General features: G+C 43.8%; 1 protein-coding gene across 1 annotated transcript in view; it reads left to right on the top strand.

Annotated features, from left to right (window-relative positions):
- Window positions 1-23,204, top strand: part of PATL2 (PAT1 homolog 2) — a gene marked incomplete at its 3' end in the record, with an annotated part of 141,196 nt that overhangs the window by 112,105 nt on the left and 5,887 nt on the right. The window contains exons 14-17 of the mRNA XM_082244763.1: window positions 1,473-1,526; window positions 10,314-10,462; window positions 21,275-21,434; window positions 22,122-22,262. Of these exons, the coding sequence (XP_082100889.1) occupies window positions 1,473-1,526; window positions 10,314-10,462; window positions 21,275-21,434; window positions 22,122-22,262 (504 nt within the window). The remainder of the gene's footprint in view (window positions 1-1,472; window positions 1,527-10,313; window positions 10,463-21,274; window positions 21,435-22,121; window positions 22,263-23,204) is intronic.

The raw sequence follows: 23,204 nt of genomic DNA, 5'->3' as shown, positions 1-23,204 counted from the left end.
TCTTGCATTGAGTAAATTGATATTAAACGTGTCAAGATTTAAAATTGAGCACATCTGTGAAATGGCAACAAACTATGGTACTGATAATTATCCATAGCCAAACGCTTTTTAAGTGTTTACAGCTGGGGTATCAAACTCTTTCATTGTGGGCCGCATCAGCATTACTGTTGCCATCAAAGGGCTGGTTGTATCTTTAATGTAGATGTTGGAAGCACCCCCCCCCCCCCAACAATAAGTAGAGTCCCGACCCTCTCATGTCATAGTGCACCCCTTTATCTTGTGCTGCTGCTGGGGGCAGATCTGGGAAGCAGGAAGTGTAGGGTCTGGAGGAGGGCTGGAGTCAGTTTAATGCTGAGAACAGGGGAGGCAGAGACAAAGGTGTGCTGTGGCTGCACGGAAAGGGACAGGATATATAGGAGGAGTTCTGTCCTTCTCTCTGCTGCTGACTGCTGACATGGGAGGGCAAAGATGAGCCTCCCCAAAGCTGCATAAGGGGGTTACCGCAGCTGCAGGAGGGGTGTGAGGGCCACATGAAATGGCCTGGAGGGCTGGATTCGGGCCGCAGGCCTTGTTTGACACATGTGCTTTACAGGTTTCATGTTTGAGCTATGGCACTAGAATTACAGGTTTCATCTTTGCGCTATGGCACTAGAATTATTGCTCTCACATGTGTGGTACAATCATCTTTTGCATATGCATGCTGTACCTGCGTGTGCATTTACATGGTAGCGCGGGGGGGGTTGCTTTTGAATTATTTTTTTTTTTCGCTCATTTATTTTATTGCTATCAGTGGATGAATGGTCTTTGTGATAGCTTTGGGCAGAGACGGGTAATCTTTGAGACAACAGGAGTCTTTTAGACCCCTAATGCTTCCCCTACCCTTTATGGCATCTGAACAAACACGGATTGTGGTTGTACCAGCCAGGGAAACACAGCACTGAATCCAGTCCCTGTTTCCAGCTTCATTCATCAAAGTGATCAGAGGGTGGGAACAGATTTTATTCCATCGCCTCTGTGTTCGATTGACCCAAGTGCTCACAGCGGTCTCGGGGTCTCCCTGGTGGAGTGAGAGAGCTCTGGAATGGCGGATTACCATTCCAAGCTCTGTAAAAGTAACCAGGCAGCAGTAAAACCTCTCGGATCACTTTTTACTAAAAAGCCAATCGCCAGCTATTAAAAAAAAAAAAAATGGTACCAGGATCATAGCTGCAGCCATGATCCTGGTATAACTGCTTTTTGCCCAGCTTGCATATATAAACGTCCTGGGCAGCAGTCGGTTAATAACTTTTATGTCAATATCTAATCATTAAGGTTTGTTCTTGGGTTTAGATGCACTTTAATTTTGGGACTTTTGAAATGCCTGATCAATGTGAATGCATGGCAAATGTATCTAATGCATCTGCATACTTGTGTACACTAGCCCTTGATATGCATATGACTTTGTATTTTATCTTTTGGCATTTTTCTTTCAGGATATTAAAGCTCTTGGTTACCAGAGGCTGAGGGTGCTCAAACACATTGAAAAGGCTAGTCAATAATTTTTTTGTTTTCTGTTATAAAATGCTGACAAGTTTAGAATAACTGAATAACGGAAGGCTGCCAGTACATATGAAGGAATCAAAAAGGCATAAATGTAAAGTACAGCGCCAACATATAAATCACAGTTGTGAGTTTAGTTTGATAGAATGTCCCACAAATGCGTATATAAACTCCAAAGGAATAGATCAAAACAGTCCAACACCAGAGGATGGGATCAATGGAGCAGGAAGAAAAACTCACCACGTGCACCAGATATAAGGGGTGTCAGCTTACCGGAACATGATGACCCCCGGTTAAGGTGGGTCAAATGGAGCATGTAGTAAAGGTATCCAATGGAATCCCCCCTGGGTTGGGTAGATCTGATCCAATGGAAATCCCCCTAAGATGAACAAGCTGTCCCCAATGCAGTGAGATATCACTAATAATGTCGTCGATAAAGCTACCAATCAGAATTTTCTTAGCTGTGCTTGCTTATGTGCTCTGCACTCTCCATTTTGTCAATATCATTTGTGAGTATCATTAGAAAATTGCAAAAATTTGAATATACTAAAAGAATATTCATAAATAACGTGTTAAGTGTCACAATAAAACCAAAATGTATTAATCACAAACGTAAAAAAGAATGAGAAATTATATATATTAATAATATATATTATTTTTTTTTCTTGAATGTTCATGCAAACAAGTACAGCCTTCTTCAAATAATAATCCACAAACAGTGCTGCTCAAACACCACTTCTCTTCCATGCTTGAATTGACCAAAAACAGTATGTCATCACAAAGGAAAAATCTCACCTGGGGTAGTGTGACCACGACAACCTAGTAGGGTCAAAAACCACCTTTTTTTTTTTTTTTGGCCTCTCTCGGGTTACAGCCAACTCTCCAAGCTTCCTCTCCTGTTATCTCCTCACATAGAGCCCATGGCATCCAGAGACCTATACATATACAGAGGAAATAAACTAATAGTGCTTATATCTTCTAAAACTACTTGGTTGTAGGGGTTGCACTACCCCTGGTGAGATTATTCCTAGGGGGGGAGCAATTTGTGGTGAGACATGGTTTTTGGTCAATCCAAGCACGGGAGAGGAATGGAGAATTTGAGCAGCCCTTTTTTTTTTTTAATTGAGATTGTGTGTATGTGTGTATATTTTATATATATATATAATTTTTGCAGTTATTTTGATTATAGATTTTTTTTTGTAAAACATTTCTTAATTGTTCTGGTGTCTCTGTGACACTTGACACGTTGTTTTTAGTTTTATTCAGTTTAGTTCAATTCATTATACTTGACACAACTTATTATATTGAGCGCTACCGCGTGGCATTATTGTGATTGCTTAGTTATCTTGGTACACAAATGTGATTGTGATCAGTGCTAGCAGCTTAGCTCACTTATTATCTATTGTTGTTTATCTATTATTTGAGTTAGTAGCTCGCAGGAATATATACGGTATATTTTAAGCATTCAGCTAACTTTCTATAGGTTCAAATTGTCCTAAAAAGCCTTCTAGCAGCTAGTTTAAAATGAGTCAGAGACACAAATGAGTGAGCTGAAGACTGCTCCAGCCTAGGTTCACACTGAAGCAAGTTTGAAATTGTGCGAGTTCAGCTGAACTCACACGATTTTAAACCGGCATTTTTAGTCCGACTTCGGGGGTGTGGGTTCCTGCACAGATGTCTATTGAAATCTACCCCCGAAGTCCCCAAAAGTAGTAAAACAGTTCGGCCGGTACCATTGCCGGCAAAAGGTTTCGATTTGACATGTCAAATCGGCCCAATGTGAACGTGGGCTTAAAGCAAGGGTCCCCAAAATTTTTACTGCTTCAGCTATTATACCTGTATGCCCATTATGGATTGAATTAATACATTTCTAATATGGGCTTGTTTGGCGATAAACGTTTCTTTTTTGGGGGGGGGGGGGGGGGTGGGGGTTGCGCATTAGGGTCCATGTACACGGGACGTTGTTAAAAGTCCCTTTGAATGCTGGAATTTTTAGGACGTTTGAAACGTCCGTTCGGTTGCGTTTGTACCCGCGTTTAGCAGGCGATTGTGGTTAGAACCGTTCCTAGAGGTCAAAAAAATTATTCCCCTTTTTAAAATGGAAAAACGCGAACGCCAAACGCGGGTCATCGCGTTCGGTCGCGGGTCATCGCGTTCGGGAAACACACGTTCGAACGCAAATAATTGCGTTCTAAAAAAAGTCCCTGAATGCAACTGCCCGCAAACGACCGCAAACAACCTGGTGTACATGGACCGATAAGATAAAATGTAGATGGGTTCAGGGGCTTCTAAAAAAAAAAAAAAAACGCCCAACTGCTCCTAAATGGCCATTTCCAGCGTCCCGTGTACATGGAGCCTTAGGATTAACTAAAAGTTGAATAGGAAGTATTTTCTGATTTGTTTTTTAGGACACTTTTAAAAATCCTTGAAGCGGAGTTCAGACCACACAATTTTTTTTTTTTTTTTTCAATAAAAATGCCACCGGGACAGTCAGGGCTAGTACATTCCACAATGGATAGCCTCTGTACTGTCCCAGGTCGCACTTACTTTTTAGAAGAAATACTTGCCTTGAAAATTTCTTCTCCAGCGCTGCCATCTCGGATGTGGGCAGCTGAAGCCAGCGCGTCCTGTTCCATGTCCTCTTGCCCAGAAGCTGTTTAGCAGGGAATGAGGCGCCGCACCGGAAGTGACAAGCGGGGCTGGTGCCGGTGCATTGATTCCAGGGAGCGATGACGTTCAGCTCCCAGGAATCAGTGCAAAGAGGAAGTGACGGCGGGGGCCGCGGCCGCAGAGGGAGGAAGTGGAAGAAAGGGGAGTATATTTTTTTCTTCAATAACAAGGTAAGTAAACAAAAAAAAAAATCGTAACTATCCATTTCTTTTTCAGGTGACCAATAGCAAGCGGATGGCCCAAAATCAATTATGTCGATTTTGTGGCCGGAACTCCGCTTTAAGCAGTTAAAAGACCAGTTCATTGTCTGTCAGATGGTTTTGGGGGCCATGATTTGGCTAGTAGGAGTAAAGGTTTCAGGTCAGTGGGAGTAAAAATGCTCCTATGTTTCCTGGTACCAGCTGCCACTCTACGCAGCAGCTTCTTCAAGAGTGCAGATCTCATTACAGGGGCTTACTTCCAAATGTCTCATTTAAATGTGTTATGTCCTAAATGTAATTAATTAAAAAAAAAAAGCATGCATAGCTCAGTGTAGGTGTAAGCGTGCCTTGGGGGGGGGGGGGGGTGAATGAACTTATGCACAGGAATTGCTTTAACCCTAGCTAATTAAAATAGTCAAAGATCCCGATCAAGCTCTGGAGAAGTTTTCGGCACCAGTGAGGGATATTGCAGACGTCTCGCCACTAATGCTAAATGATGATAAATTGAGCGTCTGCTCCCACTGGTGGCCAAAGTGAAAATCTCTATAATATGGCAGGACAAGCTTGTAAAGTAATATAAAAAGACTGTGCTGTACAGTAACTTTGTGTGCTTACTAAAAATAATTCATGTTAAGCCCATGCATGCATCCATGCATGCATTTGTCTGGCGCCTTGGGTTAGTCGGCACCGTTTTTGCGGTGAAGGGGCGACTGGGCCTCAGTGCACGGAGGCGCTACACGTGACAACATGTCGATGTGCGGTGAGTCGCCTACCCACCAGGGGGGGGTGCCAAATATAGGATCAGCCGCAGGTGACAAATGCTCTAGGTACGCTCCAGATTTCCGTCACATAATGGAATGCAACACTCACATTTGGTTGTGCTCTCAACCAAACTGTCAAAACAATCCAGTGGCTGGTGTCCCAAAAATAACAGAGTGAGCAACTACATTGCAAATGAGATTTAATGTGGAGTAGTGTAAGGTATTGCACTAAGGGAATAAAAACCTAAACGCAAAATACGTGTTGGGGGGGGACCTCTGGGGGAATGGAGAAAGATCTGGTAGTCTTGGTAGAAGATGGGCTAAGCAATACAATAGCATGCAATGTCAAGCTGCAGCTGCCAAAGCTGGCAGAATATTATCATGCATAAGGAAGGGGATGTATTCCAGAGATGAAACTATAATCCTACCACTTTATAAAACACTGATCTGACCACATCTGGAGTATTCTGTCCAGTTCTGGTCTCCAATCCTCAAAGGATGTGCTGGAACTGGAGAGAGTACAAAGAATGGCAACTAAGCTAATTAGGGGATTGGAGGACCTACATTTAAATTATGAGGAGCGTTTACAAGCACTTGATTTATTCTCCCTAGAGAAGAGACGTCTGAGAGGTAACATGATAGTGATTTACAAATACCTCAATGGTGATCTTAGCATAGAATAAAAACAATTTCTCTATCGCTCATTGACAGACGTAGTCTTCTTGATTCTCAAGAGCTGGGTTATGTTGTCTCCGCAGGAGTAGGACTAGGCAGAAAGACAAAACGTTCTGGCTCCACCTTAGGGGCAGTCCCTGAGGGTATATCCTCCCTCTCTCTGCTACAGGGAATCAGTTTTTTTCTGTCTAGTCAGGAGTAAGGACCTAAGTTCCTTGCTGGGATCTTTTGGTCCTGGCAAGACTTTTTTCTTTAAGAAAAAGACATTTTTTAGGGAAACTCCGAAGATTCAATCAGCAGTCCAGTTGTTACTGTCCAACAGCTGGTCTTCCCTTCGGACTTGCATGAGGGTTCTGGGGTTGATGGTGGCTTCGTTCGAAGCAGTCCCATTTGCCCAGTCCCATACCCGAATTCTTCAGCAAGAGATTCTTCTCAGATGGAATCGGAATCCGGAATCCCTGGACAATCAGATCCGATTGAGCAAACAGACCAGAGAGTCTCTGGTCTGGTGGCTTCGGTCTCCGATGCTCAGCCAGGGAAAGTCATTTCTGCCAATATATTGGACGATAGTGACCACGGATGCCAGTCTATCCGGATGGGGAGGAATTCTCGGTCAGTTATCTGTCCAGGGACTTTGGTCCCCGGAAGAATCCAGGTTACCGATAAATGTATTGGAACTGAGAGCGATCAGACTTTGTCTGATTCACTGGACCGAGCAGCTCCAGGGCAGCCCGGTTCGGATCCAGTCGGACAATGCCACGGCCGTGGCTTATGTCAATCACCAGGGGGGCACAAAGAGTGTCCGAGCGGCCAAAGAAGTGGCTTGCATTCTTCGCTGGGCGGAACGATTTGTTCCAGCAATCTCTGCGGTGTTCATTCCGGGGGTGGAGAATTGGCAGGCAGATTATCTCAGCCGTCAGACTCTGGATCAGGGGGAATGGTTCCTCCATCCAGACGTTTTCCACCAGTTGTGCCTACGGTGGGGCACCCCGGATGTGGATCTGTTGGCATTACGATTCAACAGGAAAGTTCAGAGATTCGTGGCTCGCTCCCGCGATCCTCTAGCAGAAACCGCAGACGCACTGATCGCCCCGTGGGGGCAATACCAGCTAATGTATGCCTTCCCTCCTCTCGCGTTACTGCCAAGACTTCTTCGCAGGATAGAGGAGGAAGGAATTCCAGTAATTCTGGTAGCTCCAGACTGGCCTCGTCGAGCTTGGTACGCCGACGTGGTCAGACTGGTGGCGGACGTCCCGTGGAGACTTCCTCTCAGGGAGGACCTACTGTCTCAGGGACCGATCTTCCATCCTGCTTTACGATCGCTGGCTTTAACGGCCTGGCTATTGAGACCCAGGTGCTGAAGGACAAGGGATTGTCAGCTTCAGTTATTCCTACTCTAGTTGAAGCAAGGAAAGCGACTTCCAGAAAGATTTATCATCGCACATGGAAGTCCTACATTGCATGGTGTGAACCTTTGGGGTTCCGTCCTCGGTCTTATTCGATTAGTCGAATATTCGCTTTTCTGCAACAAGGGGTTGAGCAGAAACTGGCCTTGAGTACTATCAAGGGTCAGGTCTCAGCATTAGCTATCTTCTTTCAGAAGCCTTTGGCTACTCATTCCTTGGTGCGGAATTTCATCCAGGGGGTGCGACATCTGGCTCCGCCAGTGCACGCGCCCTTACCCCCCTGGGATCTTAATTTAGTGTTGTCGGTTCTTCAGAAACCTCCCTTTGAAGATATTAGGGAGATTCCTCTACCTACGTTGTCCCAGAAGGTGGCCTTCTTGGTGGCTATTACTTCTGCACGCAGGGTGTCAGAACTGGCCGCATTATCTTGTCGTTCACCATATCTGGTGGTTCATAGAGATAAGGTGGTTCTTCGTCCGAATCCATCCTTCCTACCAAAAGTGGTTTCAGAATTTCATCTGAATGAAGAAATTGTGTTACCTTCCCTGTGTCCTAAGCCCAGTCATCCGCGAGAGTTTGCTTTACACTCCTTGGATGTGGTCCGGGCGATCAGGGTATATTTGAAAACTACAGACTCGTTTCGCAAGACGGATTCACTTTTTGTGATCCCAGATGGACCCAAAAAGGGGTTGCCTGCATCTGCCGCGACCATTTCCAGATGGATCAGACAGACGGTAGTACAGGCTTATTCTATTAAGGGTCGGGAGCCCCCGTTCCCTGTTAAGGCGCACTCCACTCGGGCAGTGCGTCATGGGCCTTTCGCCATCAGGCGTCAGTGGTCCAGGTGTGCAAGGCGGCTACCTGGTCGTCGGTGCATACCTTTACTAAACATTATAAAGTTGATGTAATGGCATCGTCTGATGCCTCGTTTGGCCGCAAGGTTTTGCAGGCCGCAATTTGAGGAGACCAGTGGTCTACCTCGAGGGTTTTTTCCGTTGGAAAATTTTTCTTTAGTCTCATTCTTTGTTTATAATGAGCCTTTAAAACTTCTAGTTTGGCACCGGTTGGGCCTTCTAGATTGGATTTGATTTTGTCAATCCCACCCCTCATTTGTGGCACTGCTTCTGGATGTCCCAGCTCTTGAGAATCAAGAAGACTACGTCTGTCAATGAGCGATAGAGAAAAATGGATTTTTGTAAGATCTTACCGTAAAATCCTTTTCTCTTAAGCTCATTGACAGACGTAGTACCCGCCCCTCTATCATTGAGTTGGGTTGGGTTAAATTCTCTGTTACTGCTTTAGAACAGAACTGATTCCCTGTAGCAGAGAGAGGGAGGATATACCCTCAGGGACTGCCCCTAAGGTGGAGCCAGAACGTTTTGCCTTTCTGCCTAGTCCTACTCCTGCGGAGACAACATAACCCAGCTCTTGAGAATCAAGAAGACTACGTCTGTCAATGAGCTTAAGAGAAAAGGATTTTACGGTAAGATCTTACAAAAATCCATTTTTAGTCGCAAGGAGTGTAAGAGGACACTAGGCCATATAATGTGATTACAGGAGAAGTGATTTAACCTTAGGCTATGTAAGGGGTATTTTACAGTAACAATTCGCTTGTTGAACTCTCTCTTCCACAAATGGCAGTAAGTGTGGAGAGTATGGCTACTTTTAAAAGACTTTTTTTTTTTTTTTTTTTTTTATAGTAGCCCCTTTGGGAGGCTTTGTTGAAATATCAGATGTCTAAACCGAACCTTGATGTCTCACTTTTGAGACTGAAAAATGAACTAAGGATAGAAATTTCCCAGTCCCTTCCTCTGCAGCCTCAGCTGCACTGGACAGTGAGTGTTAAATTGAAGGCGCTCTGAGCTTCCTGTTCATTTACAAACTGAAGCATAGTAAACACAGTTAGACTGCTTCCACAAGTAACCTGGTGAGGCAAAGTGAGAATTGTCCTTATCCAATGTACACAGTTGCAGTTGGAGTATCCCACCATTCCCTTCTCCTGTCCAAGTCTCACAATAAATACTAAAAACCAATACCCCTGGTCTGTTTGAGTAAGGATGAATGTGTGAACTGTATCCTAAGTGACTGTCTGCTGGTAATTGGAGGAGGCCCAACAAGTCATTATACAGCAAGCCGTACGGGGACAGTGCTACATTTTACTTCAGGTATGAATGAATACTGTGAGTCATTGGTACCGATCTAGTCAGAAAAGGAAGGAACCATCCCCACGTGTGCCTGCAGCAGAAGGCAGGAGCACTGGGGTGGCACAGGCAGCAGGGGGAATCTGAGCGGCAAGGGCTGATTAGGGTGTGCTTAGGCACACCATGTGCGTCTATGGTGTGATGTCGGATCCCCACCCCTGCTTTCATCTAAGAATCCTTTGATCTGTATATTTTAGAAGGCTCTGCCGGAAAACTGGCTGTGGATAAACATGTACAACCTATGTAAAATGATTTTTTTTCATCTCGGTGTATCACATGTTTGTCACTTCACTGGGTTAATGTGAGGGTTTACAACTACTTCAAGAAAAGAAGTAATATAAAGCACATGCCTGGCTCTTATACCACCTTGACTGACTCGATACTTTGGATCACTGACGTGAAGTGACGTCCCAACTCCTAATGTGCATAATTGTTCAGTGTCATGACTTTTTTGTATTTGAACTATTTAATCAGAATGAAGAGCAGCGAGAGTAGTCAATGTTTGGAATAGACTTCCAGCAGAGGTAGTGAGTAAATTAACAGTAAGTAGATTCAGACTTTCTTTAAACAAACATACTCAGAACAAAGAGTTTTGAAAAATGGGGTAGACTTTATGAACAACTTTTTTTTTTTTTTTCTGCTGCCCCTTTTTATCTTTCTAACCCTTTTCAAAGCTAGCTTTGAAGGAAACCGGTTTGTGTGTGATGTTCTTTCTTTCCAATATGCGATTTGAAATGGCCAGTATTGTCTTTTTTTTTTTTTTTTTTTAAAAGCTCCTATGCTACCTAGGTGTATTGTGTTTGCACAGTTGGCAGACTATGCATATAGGTCTGATGGAAGAATCCTTTGTCTGGGTTTCAGCTCTTCATTAAGTTGCTGGAGGTGGAAGAGACTGGGAGGAAAATACCTCATATGCCTGAAGACCAACACATCCGCTACCAACAAAAACAGAGCTACAAAGTTCAAAGCATCTACGAAGCTCTGAAGATTGGAGTATGCTGCTGTGAGGAGTGAGTGGGATTCCCCAATTCTTGATTTCAAAGTGCAATACTGTATTGTCAAACTATCTATTACAAAACATCTTGTAAAATATTAACTATTCAAAAATAGTCAGTTTGTCTTGTTATAAACCCATTTTTGAGCTACCTTTTTATGTAGGCTGAGTGGATCTTTTGCTCCTCCTCACCAGATAGCCAGTTTTGGTATTGCAAGGTAATGTTATGACAAATAGATTAGTGTGTGTGTGTAAAGTCTAACTTTTTGGTACATTTTATAAAGCAAAGCTTCATATTTTTTTGGGTGGGACAAGTAGAACCTGGTCACATGATACGCCCCATCAGTCACGATTACCCTCTACTCCTATCGGTCATCCAGACTTACATTTTTATTAAGGTGTTTTTATATATTCACAATAAAGAACAGGGATTTAGAGTACTTCTTAAAGAAATATTTGTACTTGACAGCTGGACATGTTTTAAATCTTAAGAGAAAACAGACATGTGGTGTTTGGTTTTATATTTTACCAATTACAGATTGCCTTAAAGTTACACTAAACTTAACGTACGCTTTTTTTTTTTTTTTGTTCTCAGCTTTCTTTAGGTCTGCAAATTGTTTCTGCTGGCATTCAGCTTCCGGTTAGAGGGTTACTAGGCTTGGTTGAACGGTTCGGTCCGAACATTGGCTTTTTGCTCGTTCGAGCACTCAAATTATCGGGGTGCTTGACCGTTTGTTCGGCCCGCCGACCAACCACAATGCACTGCGCCGCTGCACAGTGCATTGGAAGCCCTGATTGGCTGAAGCAATGAAAGCCTTGCCCAATCAGGGCACAGAACACGGTCAGAGCAATGAGCCATGATTGGATAGTCTTCATTACTTTCTCCAGTCATAGCTCTTAGTCCTTAGTACCACCCCACAATATAAAAGCATTCTTTCAATAGCGGCCATTTGCAGTGCCATATCGGCGTGGAGAGATAAAATTGTCTCTTTTCAGTGCTACTAGTGAGTTAAAGTGCTATAGTGTGCTATCCTGATTCTGTTGTCACTGTAGAATATCAGTTGAGTGTAAATCTAGTGATAGTTCAGTGTGAGTGTAGTGCTACCATTCATTTTTACTTTAGTATCGGTTTATTTTGTCAGGGCAGGTTTCCTGAAGTATATTTCAGTGTGTCTGTGCAGTGTGTCTTGTACACTTTAACCTGGGTACTCTCTACACAAACACCACTTTCTATTGATTAAAGTGCATCCACCTACACATTTCTACATCTTAATTACATTTTAATAGGTGCCCCCCATCATGTCTGGGATGCCAACAAGGAGAGACAGATGTGCCCATGGCACTGTGAGGGGGGCCAACAGTGTATGCGTCAAGATCTGTTCCCGGACAGGGTCAAAATTTCCTTTGCTTGGTGATGTTGCCCATGATATCCAGCATTCAGAGGAGGTGGTAGACTTGCTTTTTAAACCATCCTCCTCCTCATCCACCTTCACCCAAGCAGAGACTATAGTGCACAGTCCCCTGCAGCTGCCAGAGGTGCTTATTCTGCCTCTTTGTCCACAGCTATTGCTGCCATAGCCCCATTATCAGGCATGGAGGAATCAGCTAAGTTATTTGAACACAGCGTCAACCACTTGCTCCTTGGCTATGCACAGCCATTACTTGATTCAGATATTGGTTATGAGGTTGATGAAGGTAGGAATATTAGCCTACAGAGAGGGTAGAACACTGGTACAAAAATTAGCAGTTATGTTCCCCCCCCAGCTGCAGCGTATTGCCAAGTTGTCTCCAGTGATGAGGATGGAGGGGATGATGATGATGAGGTCACTGACGTGACTTGGGTGCTGGATAGAGCAGAGGAGGAAAGTAAGGGTAAGGCACAACTCCCAATGAGGCAGCCATCATGGAAGAGTAGAGCAGCCACCCTAATCAACCAGATTGAGGAGCTGTTCTCTCTCAGCACCCTTCCCACAGCTTAGCTGTCTGAGCCTTTTTTAGCACATGTGCAGCCAATCGCACTGTTGCAATTTTGTAAACTTTGCCTCAAGCATGGCTAAAAAAAACAGCCATTTGGGTACCACATGCTTTACAAGGATTTAACCTTCCACCACTCAGCCCATTGTCAAGAGCACCTGAAATCCACACAAAAGGGATGCAATTCTTCTCCTCCTCCTTACCTCCGTCTACCCCTACTATACCTCATGACCCCTCAGCAGCCTCCACTGACAGGGATGATGGTATAGCGCAGGATGTCCCAGATCCTTGCAGCACATCTGCCAGTAAGCGCACCATCAGCTGTAGACCATAGCAGGCATATTTCTCTGCCCCATATATTTCAGCGAAAAAGTCACTGCCACCCAAATGCCCAGTGTTTAAATTCAAGCTTGTCAAAGCTGTTAGCTTTTCAGCACCTGCTTTTCCATCTGGTGGATTCTGCCCCTTTCTGTGAATTTGCAGAATGGTCTATACCACAATGGCAGGTTCCCAGTCACTATTTCTTTTCACGTAAGGCCATTCCAGCTCGGTAACATCACATTGAAGGCAATGTTGTGGCATCGTTGTCCAAGGCAGTCAGCTGCAAGGTCCACGGTACTGCTAACATGTGGGCCAGCAAGCATTGTCAGGAAAAATTTTTGATTCACAGCACACTGCTTGCAACTTGGAAGGATGCCGGATAGGGCTCAGTGCTGCAGCTTGTTGTCCCACCAAGTCTTCATATAGTTAGTGGTGGTGATGTGAGATTTGTCAGCTACCCCCTCCTTCATGTCCTCCATTGCTGAGTTGTCCTATATGCCACAAGTACTCCTTAAGCGTCCCTCACTACACACAGAATCAGGCCCGACCGCTTCAACCCTGGCAGACAGACAATACAAGAAGCCTCAAAAAACGTAGTGGCGCTCTTGAGCGTCTGTGGCGTAAGACAAGTCGCAGCAAGATTTCAGACAATATAAATCTGCCCTCCAAAAATACAGTTCCTGTCTCCACACTGCCAAACAGACCTACTTTATCACTCTCATTAACACCCTCTCACACAGTCCCCGTCAACTCTTTTTGACCTTCAACGCTCTACTTCGTCCTCCATTGCTTCCACCCACTAACTTACTCACTGCCCAAGAGATTGCCAATCACTTCAAAAATAAGATTGATACAATTCGTAAGGAGAGCTTTACACTACAGATATCTCCCTCACCTTACACACCTTGTCCTCCTGCACAATCAATACTTCCCTTGTTTAACCCAACTACTGTAGAGGAAGTCACTAAAATTTTTTCTAATGCCCACCTAACTTCCTGCACCCTGGACCCTGTTCCTTCTCAAATACTACGGTCACCCTCTGACTCTATCCTTTACTCTTTAACTCATATCTTCAACCTCTCCCTCTCCACTGGCATCTTCCCCAACTCTCTAAAACATGCAGAGATGTATAGTAACGAAGTAGAACTACTTAAGTACTGTACTTAAGTACCGAAATGCGGTATCTGTACTTTCCTAGAGTAGAATTTTTTTCTCCTACTTCTACTTTTACTTCACTACATTTTTTCGATGATTTCGATACTTCTACTCAAGTATTTTTTTTTTGTGCTGCATGGTTACTCGTTACTTTTAAAAAAATTACCACTGCCAGATCAGTAGATGGCAGGTTACATAAAGCTCAAAAAAATGTGTATAATGTCATTTGTAAATCAGCGCATACGAAAATAAAGGCTGTGTATAATAAAAGCTGCTATACCAAATCTTTCCAATAAAAAGAAAATATGAAACCAACAAATGGTGCTACAGCGCTTAAAGTGCATCAAGAAACTACTAACAAACACAACTTGGCTGTGCGAATAAAGTGCCTGTGCAATCGATATAATATCATCGTTGCCCCCAGTGCCCTGCCCACACTCCACACAGTATCAAAAATAAAGTGACATGAATGTGCTAAAGCCTAAATGCAGTGAAAGTAATTATTCCCACAATGTAACAGTAAATTCAATTCATATAAAATATGACAATAAAATCACAATAAAATAAGTTATGAAATAAGTTAGGTCAGGTGCGTGCAACAAGTTGAAGTGTGTAAACCTATCTATAACGAAAAGTCCATAAATGAATTCCAGTGTGCAAATCTAAAGTGTCACTTCACTTGTCAGATGCTTCCACCTCCTTCAGTGCTCGAGTGACCGACCAACACACTTAATGGTGGTGGCACTGGTGGATAGCGTCTGGGTGGCACTGGCACTGACTGCACTGGTTCAAAAAGCCATATATATTTAATTATTTCAATTCTCAATCTCATAGGTCCTCTCCTCATAAGATATTAATAACTTAAGATTAGGAGATGAACTTCTTGGCGGCCCTGGCAGGATGACGGGGACACCCGCCACTTCTGGAGCCGAGCCGCTGTGATTCCCCAACATGTGACAAAGTGACAGCCAGGAGATCTAGTGGCTAGTAGTGCTCAACAATACCGCTTTTATATATAAAAATGAAATAAAATATATTGACTCACAATTTAGTAGTAGGTAGCGTGTAGCAGTAGGCAGCACAACTCAATTCAATCAATCCCACAGCCTCGCTCGCGCCGCGGCCCGCGGAATCACTGTCATGATCATCAAGTTAAGACCGCACTGGAGGAGCCATGCGGCCATCTTCCCGCTCGAGGTCTCCGCCTCTAAACGTGTTGTGTGTCACTCAGACTCCACCCCTTAGGGCCCTTACTGAGAGGAGTTGTGACACGGGCGGTGGGACTCGGAGCATTTTCTTCGTTATCTCATCTTCTTCTCTATGAGGTGAGTGAGGTGGACCGTGGAGAGGGCCTAATCCTTGCCATGGCAAATGTGCCATTTGAGAATCAAATAATCAATATAAAATATTAATATATTATATACACACGGGTCATGGGTGGCTTTTTTGAACCAAGAAGAGTGAGACTGACGGCTATGATGATTATCCGACCATCCATGGTCCATGGACCATAAGTGTTGTGTTGGTGGTGCCTGTGCTTCCTGCGGCCTGCCTCTGCCTGTGCGGCTGTGCCTGCACTGCAGTGGCCACTGGCAGTGGCACTTGACTTGAGCAAAGCAAATGAGCACTACTAGTGTGAAGGACAGGTGGTGGAAGCATGTTCTGACAAGTTCTTATAATGAAAATAATATAGACAGCTTTTTGAACCAGTGCAGTGCCAGTGCTACTAAGGTGAGAGGCAGAGAGAGAGGCTATCCAGTCCACCACTTTACTTGAGCAGATCACAGAAGAAAGGTGGAAGCATCTGACAGCAAGTGACAAGCACTTCTTAGATTGCACACTGGAATTCAGTTATGGACTTTTCCTTATAAAGTTTAGTTTACACACTTAAACTTGCACCTATCTTATTCACAATCACAACTTATTTTATTGTGGTATTGTCATATATATTTTATATGAATTAAATTTACATTGTGGGAATAATTTGCACTGCATTTAGCACAGACATGTCACTTTATTTTTGATACTGTGGGCGATGATTTTGAATACAAGAAGAATATATAATATATAATATATAATATAATATAATATAATATATATATATATATTATATTTGCAGGCACTTTATTAGCATTTTTAGCACAGCCACTTTGTTAGTAGTTTTTGATGCATTTTTCACTTTAAGCGTTGTAGGTTTGATGAAGCTGGCCTGGCACATCATCATCTTCAATTGAGCAAATCAAATCAAACCGCGATTAAGAAGACTGCGCATGCTCCTGTTCTGCCTTTTGATCAGCTGAAAAGATGGACGAACCAAAAACACCACCTTCCACCCCTGGCCCTTCAACTGCAAGTGATCAGCCTGGCTGTGAGAGTGAGGAAGCTCAGGAAGGAGACCACCCCTGGCTTTAAAAGGTGGATGCTTTGAAAGGGGAAGGGAGGGACATACTTTATCTGTTTTTTGTTTACAAAAAGTTACAGCCTAAGGAATTGTGATTGTCCTTTTAGGTTAATCATTTGAATAAATCATTTGAAATAATAAAAAACAATATGATGTTCAAACTTTTGACTTCTTTCTTTAATAACTACATAACACAGTACTTCTACTTCTACTTTCAGTACTTGAGTAGAAATTTTTTTTCAAAACTACTGGTACTTTTTACTTTTAGTACTTAAGTAGCAAATTTTTGGAAAAAACTACTTGCAATACTTAAGTAAAAAAAATGTTGAATACTTTAGTACTTCTACTTAAGTAACTTTTTCTGCGAGCACTTCCACTCAAGTCACTTTTTGATCGAGCACTTGTACTTTTACTCAAGTAGAAATTTTGAATACTTTATACAAGTCTGAAAACATGCGCTAGCAACTCCCATACCAAAGAAAGCCTCGCTAGACCCCTCCAATCTTAATAACTTAAGACCCATCTCCTTACTCCCTTTTGCTTCCAAACTACTGAACGTTTAGTCTACAACCGCCTGAGCAAGCACCTCACTGAGAATAACTTCCTTGATCCCCTTCAGTCTGGATTTCGCCGGCAACTCGCCACAGAAACTTCTCTCCTAAAACTTACAAATGACTTGCTAACAGCAAAAACCAATGGTCACTACTCAATACTCTTACTCTTGGACCTCTCTGCTGCCTTTGATACTGTTGACCACCCCCTCCTTCTCAAAAAACTCAGTTTGCTCGGTCTCCGTGACTGTGCTCTCCACTGGTTCGAATCTTACCTATCTCACCGCACCTTCAGTGTCACTTACAATTCCACTTACTCCTCTGCAACTCCTCTTACTGTTGGGGTCCCCCAAGGTTCTGTCCTTGGACCGCTACTATTCTCAATCTATACCTCCTCCCTTGGTCAGCTAATAGCCTCCCATGGCTTCCACTACCATTTCTATGCTGATGACACCCAAATCTATCTCTCTACCCCTCAGCTCACCACATCAGTCTCCTCCCGCATCACTGATCTACTAACAGACCTATCAGCCTGGATGTCGCACCACTTCCTCAAACTGAATCGATCTAAAACTGAGCTCATTATAATTCCTCCACCACGTGCCCCTTCCCCGGAATTCTCTGTCAAGATCAATGGTACAACTATCAGTCCTTCCACACATGCCAAGGTGCTGGGGGTAACCCTGGACTCTGCACTGTCCTTTCAGGCTCACATCCAATCCCTGTCCAAATCATGCCGCCTTAACCTCCGCATCATCGCTAGAATATGGCCCTTTTTAACCAATGACACCACCAAGCTTTTAATTCACGCCCTGGTTATCTCTCGCCTCGACTATTGCAACTCCCTCCTCATTGGATTACCCTTACATAGATTATCCCCCCTTCAATCCCATAATGAATGCTGCTGCAAGACTTATCCACCTTACCAACCGTTCAGTGTCCTCCAACCCTCTCTGCCAATCCCTTCATTGGCTTCCACTCACCCAACAAATAAAATTCAAAGTGCTAACAATAGTTTACAAAGCCATCCACAACTCTGCCCCCAGCTACATCACTAACCTGATCTCAAAATATCAACCAAGCCGCTCTCTTCGGTCCTCCCAAGACCTCCTGCTCTCTAGCTCCCTTGTCCCCTCTTCCCATGCTCGCCTCCAGGACTTCTCCAGAGCTTCTCCCATTCTTTGGAACTCTCTACCCCAATCTGTCCGACTGTCCCCTAATCTATCCATCTTTAGACGATCCCTGAAAACCCTTCTCTTTAAAGAAGCCTACCCGGCTACTAACTAATAACACTGTTTCACTTGCTCCATCAGCTCATCCCCCACAGCTATTGCCTTTTGTATCAATTGACCCTCCCTTTTAGATTGTAAGCTCTAACGAGCAGGGCCCTCTGATTCCTTTTGTTCCAAATTGTAGTGTAACTGTAATGTCTGCCCTCATTTTGTTAAGCGCTGCGCAAACTGTTGGCGCTGTATAAATCCTGTATAATAATAATAATAATAACAATAAATAAAAATAATAATAATAAGTGGCTATTCAATGAGTCAGGCCAAAAGGTGCCATTCAGTGCTTCAGCTGGTGTCTAGGGAACAAGAATCACACCGGAGCAGATATTCTTGCAGCTCTGCAGGGGTAGGCCCAGTGGTGGTTCATGTCACACCAGCTAGAGCCAGGAATGGTAGTGTGCAATAATGGCACAAACCACCTGTATGCCCTTAGACAGGAAAAGTTGGCACATGTGCCATGCCTGGAATTCAACCTGCCTGTAACCTGCCTGATTTGTGACATGCCCACCAGGTGGAACTCTACTTTGGCAATGCTGCAGTGGCTACACATGCAGCAGAGGGCCGTTAACATGTACCTGTGAGTATGGTGCGACATGCTCAGGCCGGCCTGGCTTTTTTTTTCCCCACGATAATGGCTGCAGATAAAAGATGCATGCACTGTACGGTCACTATTTGAGGAGGGGACAAGGATGGTGAGCCGTGACAGTGCATGCATCAGTGACACCATCCCTGTTTTCCTGCTGGAGCCTACTCTGCAAGGCATTATGGACAGAGCAAAGAGGACTTTGTTTCCTCTCAAGGCCCACTGTATGCAGACACCATTCTTGCCACATCGCAGAACACACAAAAGGAGTGTTAGGTAGGAAGATTCTGGCAGTTTTGGAGGCATTGAAGCAGAGCAAGACATATGTCAACCCTTAACAGTTGGTTTTCCTTCCCCAGAACCCTTGGGAGTTGTACATGGCTGGGAGGAGGCAGTTCCAGATACTGTAATCCTCAATGACCCCGAGGAGTCTGCTTCTAATTCCTCTGAAAACTTGCATTGCATGGGCTCCCTCATGCTTCAAAGCCTGCGAAAGGACCCGTAAATAGATGGCATCAAGGAGAAGGATCACTTATTGGTTGGCAGCCCCCCTTGACCACCTTTTACAAGGTGAAAGTCTCCAAACTCATACTGTCCCCACAGAGAGAAGAGAAAATCTCTTGAGGACACCTCAAAGAGGAGTTGATGTAACTACTTCCCCGACTTTGGTAAGTTAGTGTCGTAGAAAACTGTAGTTTTGAGGTTTCTGTTGGTCAAGAGAGGAGCCGTGCAGAAGGGGGGTTGCGTAAGTGGTGCATTTCACCATTTTTTTTTTTTTTTTTTAGCCCTTGGCACCCAGGGCTGTCAACTTCAACATCCCATCAGCCGTTTCTGCAGCATGGTGGACAATTATCTAGGGGTAAAATCAGATGGAGCGCTTTCCAGTTGACGATCCGCTGGGTTACTGGGTCAGGAGACAAACCACTGGCCAGAACTTGCCCAGTATGCAATTGAACTGCTGGGCTGCTGGAGGTTTCGTTATTGATAATAGAACGTGTCTGTCCACAAACCCCGTGGACCGACTGACATTTATCAAAATGAATCGGTCCTGGATTAGCAGCAGCTATGAAGCCCCTGATGCAGATGTCTGATTAGATGTGTTTTTCAGAAGTTAATCTCTGCAAGACTTCTAGGCTGCCTAGCTTTGTGTGCATTGATTTCACCTAGGAGAACTTTTTTGGTGTAGGTTTCATGGGCGCAATTAACACCCAAAGACCAATTTTTCTGCAACGGTTACTTCTATCCAAAGTCTGCAAAAGACACCAGAATTTATCCAAAAAAAAAAATCTTTACTCTTGTTCCCAGTGCACTTCATTGTGACTTTGTCATGCAGACTGGCTCCCCAAACCGTTATTTCCAAAATAAGGAAAGCTTGCAGGGAAAATTACATTTTTTTTTTGGCTTTATAAATGTCATTATTACTGCAGCAGCTTCTATACATGGTACAGATGTGCCACTTTACAGGCAGATTTAGGGGACCCCCCCAGGCACTATACTAATAAGCATTTTTCATTTTTGTTGTTTTTTATGCTTTCACTTTAGGCATCAGAGTACATGACCGCAACTAATGTGCGCTACTCTTTCCAAACATGTTGAAATGAGGGGGAAAACACTAAACAAATACACTTGCATGCCTTTTACGGTTTTGTTCATGTCTGTTGTCTTAACTCTATAAGTTTCATGTTTTCATCTGCTAACCCTTCCAAACAAAGGACCTTTTTTGGTCTTTGCTCTCTTTGCACTTTAAATGAAGCCATAATTAAGTTTTCTTATATTTTGATGCCTGTTCGCTCACTGAAGTTATAAAGTTCAATAGAGCAGAATCCTTGCTTGCTGACTAATCATTTATACATGCTTTTGTATTTGGTTTTTAGGTTGGACTTTAGCAAACTCCCACTATTTTTCACATCTAATGAATAGTGTTTATGAAACTCAAACTTTATATGTTCACTTTTAGATCTTGGCGTTTTGAGAAGGGGGGGGGTTGGGGAATGTAGGGGGAAGGATAGAGTTTGAGGGCACAATTTTCTAAACCATTTATTTACCACTATAAACCCTAACCATTGTGGCCTCCCAGTGTTTCACCCTGCTTCTGGACATTTTTCTGCTTTGGTTTTTTAAAATGTAGCACATCACAATACACTTTTGCAATGCTATTATGGCGGCCAAGCATCACAACCTGAAGCCATCGTCCCATGTCCTTTATCCAGTATGGACATTTCCTCTCTTTGCCACTGTGTGCCATCATTGCATCACCGTCATGCCCCGGGCCTGCTGCTCTACCGGATGTACCTTTTACTGTAGTAACCCTCCCCCCCCCCCCCCCCCGGATTTACTGTAAGTGAATTACATTGAGTGACCATTATCCTGTAAATTAAAGATATTGGTAGCTAAAGTATTGCACTAGGTATAATTCCCATCTGGAAAAGTGCTTACAATTTTTGATTTAGAGGGTCCTAAAAATTTCTATTTTATGAATTACTGCTGAGTGTAGTATAGGTAAGCATCTGTGCAGAGTTTATGTATCACACAATATAATCAACTTCATTTTCTTTAGTGAGTCAGAGGATGAGTTTCTGCAAATTCTGCAAGTTGGGAAGGGGAAGAAGTTGGTCGCTCGGCTCCTCCAGTTCCTCCACAGTGAACAGGCAGTTGAAATCCTTTTGACTGTTGTACAGCATTTGTCCTACCTCATAAAGGGTGACACCACCGAAAAGGTAAAAATGGTGGCTTGAGCTGCTTGTAGTCTTAAGGGGTGTTATATAGCATTAATACCGTGATACTGTTAATACCATGATACTGTCTTAACAAGTATCAAGAATGGGAATTATGGAAAAAGGGTACGAGCTGTCTTTTCTTCCAATAGAAGTCATGTTATGGCTCCCCTACTTGGAGTGGGAAAGGGTTAGAATCTTGGTTATGTTTTAGTGTCTGGGTCACCTACTGACAGAAGGGAGGAACCACAGCTACACCAGGTTTAGGATAAAACCCAAATGATCACAAACTACTACAAATCTGCTAGGTTAACTACAACCCAGCAAAGCTAAATTTACTAGTAGCCCGGTTTAAAACCAGGTTGCTACACTAAACAGGGGGCGAACCAAGTTCTACTCCCACCCTATTAGTCCATAACTTTGTTACCAAAAACTATGGGCAAAGTTCCCCATGACCCTCCCCCACCCCCCAACAAGGAGAGGGCACTAGGACCCCTCAGCTCTCCTATCCTTTCTGTCCCCCTTCCCTGACCGAAACTGCTCCTGTTTTAAATAAAGGGAAACTCTTATGACCACTCCCCCTTTTAGATGGCACAGCTCTTAAAGGGAAGCTCTACCCACCCAAATGCTTTACAAGAGTTTTATTGATGGAATGGTTTTTGTTATGTGATTTAATTTCTATTTTTGTAGTCTCTTCCAGTACTCTATGGACCTCTGACCTCTATAATTAATGAACTACAGTTTACGGAGTTAATTCGAGTAATTCAAGAACTTACCAGGCCTTTGCCAGAGAGCCCAGATTTGCCACTCACATTGGCATTCCAGAACCAGGTATTTTGAATATTTCTCTGGCATTCAACTACTTCCCACTCATCACTTTAACACCTCATATACTGTATAGCTCAAACAGTAAATGCTTTGTGTGAAAATGTGACACCACCTTATCCTAGCCAGGCATTTGGACTTTGTAGTCGGATCATGAATGATGCATTTTTTTTTCCACATTTAAGACATGTCATAGTTGTACTACAAACCTCCCTCGCCCCTGTAGAGCATGTCCTAGCATTATTTTTTTTTTTTTTCTGAAGCAAGAAACTGCTTGCTCCCTGTGATATTATCAGGCTTCCAAAATGATTGCAGGGCCAGCTACTGTAAAGTCAATTCCCACTCACTCAAGTAGGCAAACCTAAAAGATCTCCCATTTCCCTACACAGTGTGCGAGTAGGCCCTTGAGGATCTGGGAAGCAGCATTATTTAGCTGGGAAGAAAATCCATTTATGCATGTCCCCTCCAACTGCCATTTTGGCCCCAGGACTGCAGATGGTCAAGTAGGGGCACGGGGGTGGCTGCCAGTATTGGGAGGGATGCGGAAGCAATCAGGCAAAAGGACAGCTGACTGAATGCTTCTACCTGACAGCCAGATGTCTGCCTGTCAGTTTTACATAGAATCCCAGTGTCTGCAGCCACTGGATTGTATGTGAACCCTCCTTGCTGTCAGGTCAGTACAACAAGAAAAGTGTCTAATGCAAAATCCGGCCTTGTGGGAGTGGGACAGCGAGGGATGGGGATAGGCAGCATTCTGTAGTCCCGCAGGCAGGCCTGACAACACTGCCTGGTATTTTGGTGCAGCAAAAGCCCCATGCATGCTTTGCAGAGAGGTCGAGTTCCCCCCCCCCCCCCCGTGACTGAAATTGAGAAAAAATCCAAAATTTGAACCCCTTGTTCTATCGACAAGTGAGATTTCTCGTACTTTGGGGAGATTTTCTCTCAATT

This window comes from Pelophylax lessonae (genome assembly GCF_965119305.1).
Source record: "Pelophylax lessonae genome assembly, chromosome: 2".
NCBI lineage: Eukaryota > Metazoa > Chordata > Amphibia > Anura > Ranidae > Pelophylax > Pelophylax lessonae.
The sequence above is the reverse complement of the archived record's forward strand: the minus strand, read 5'-3'. Positions and strand labels throughout refer to the sequence as shown.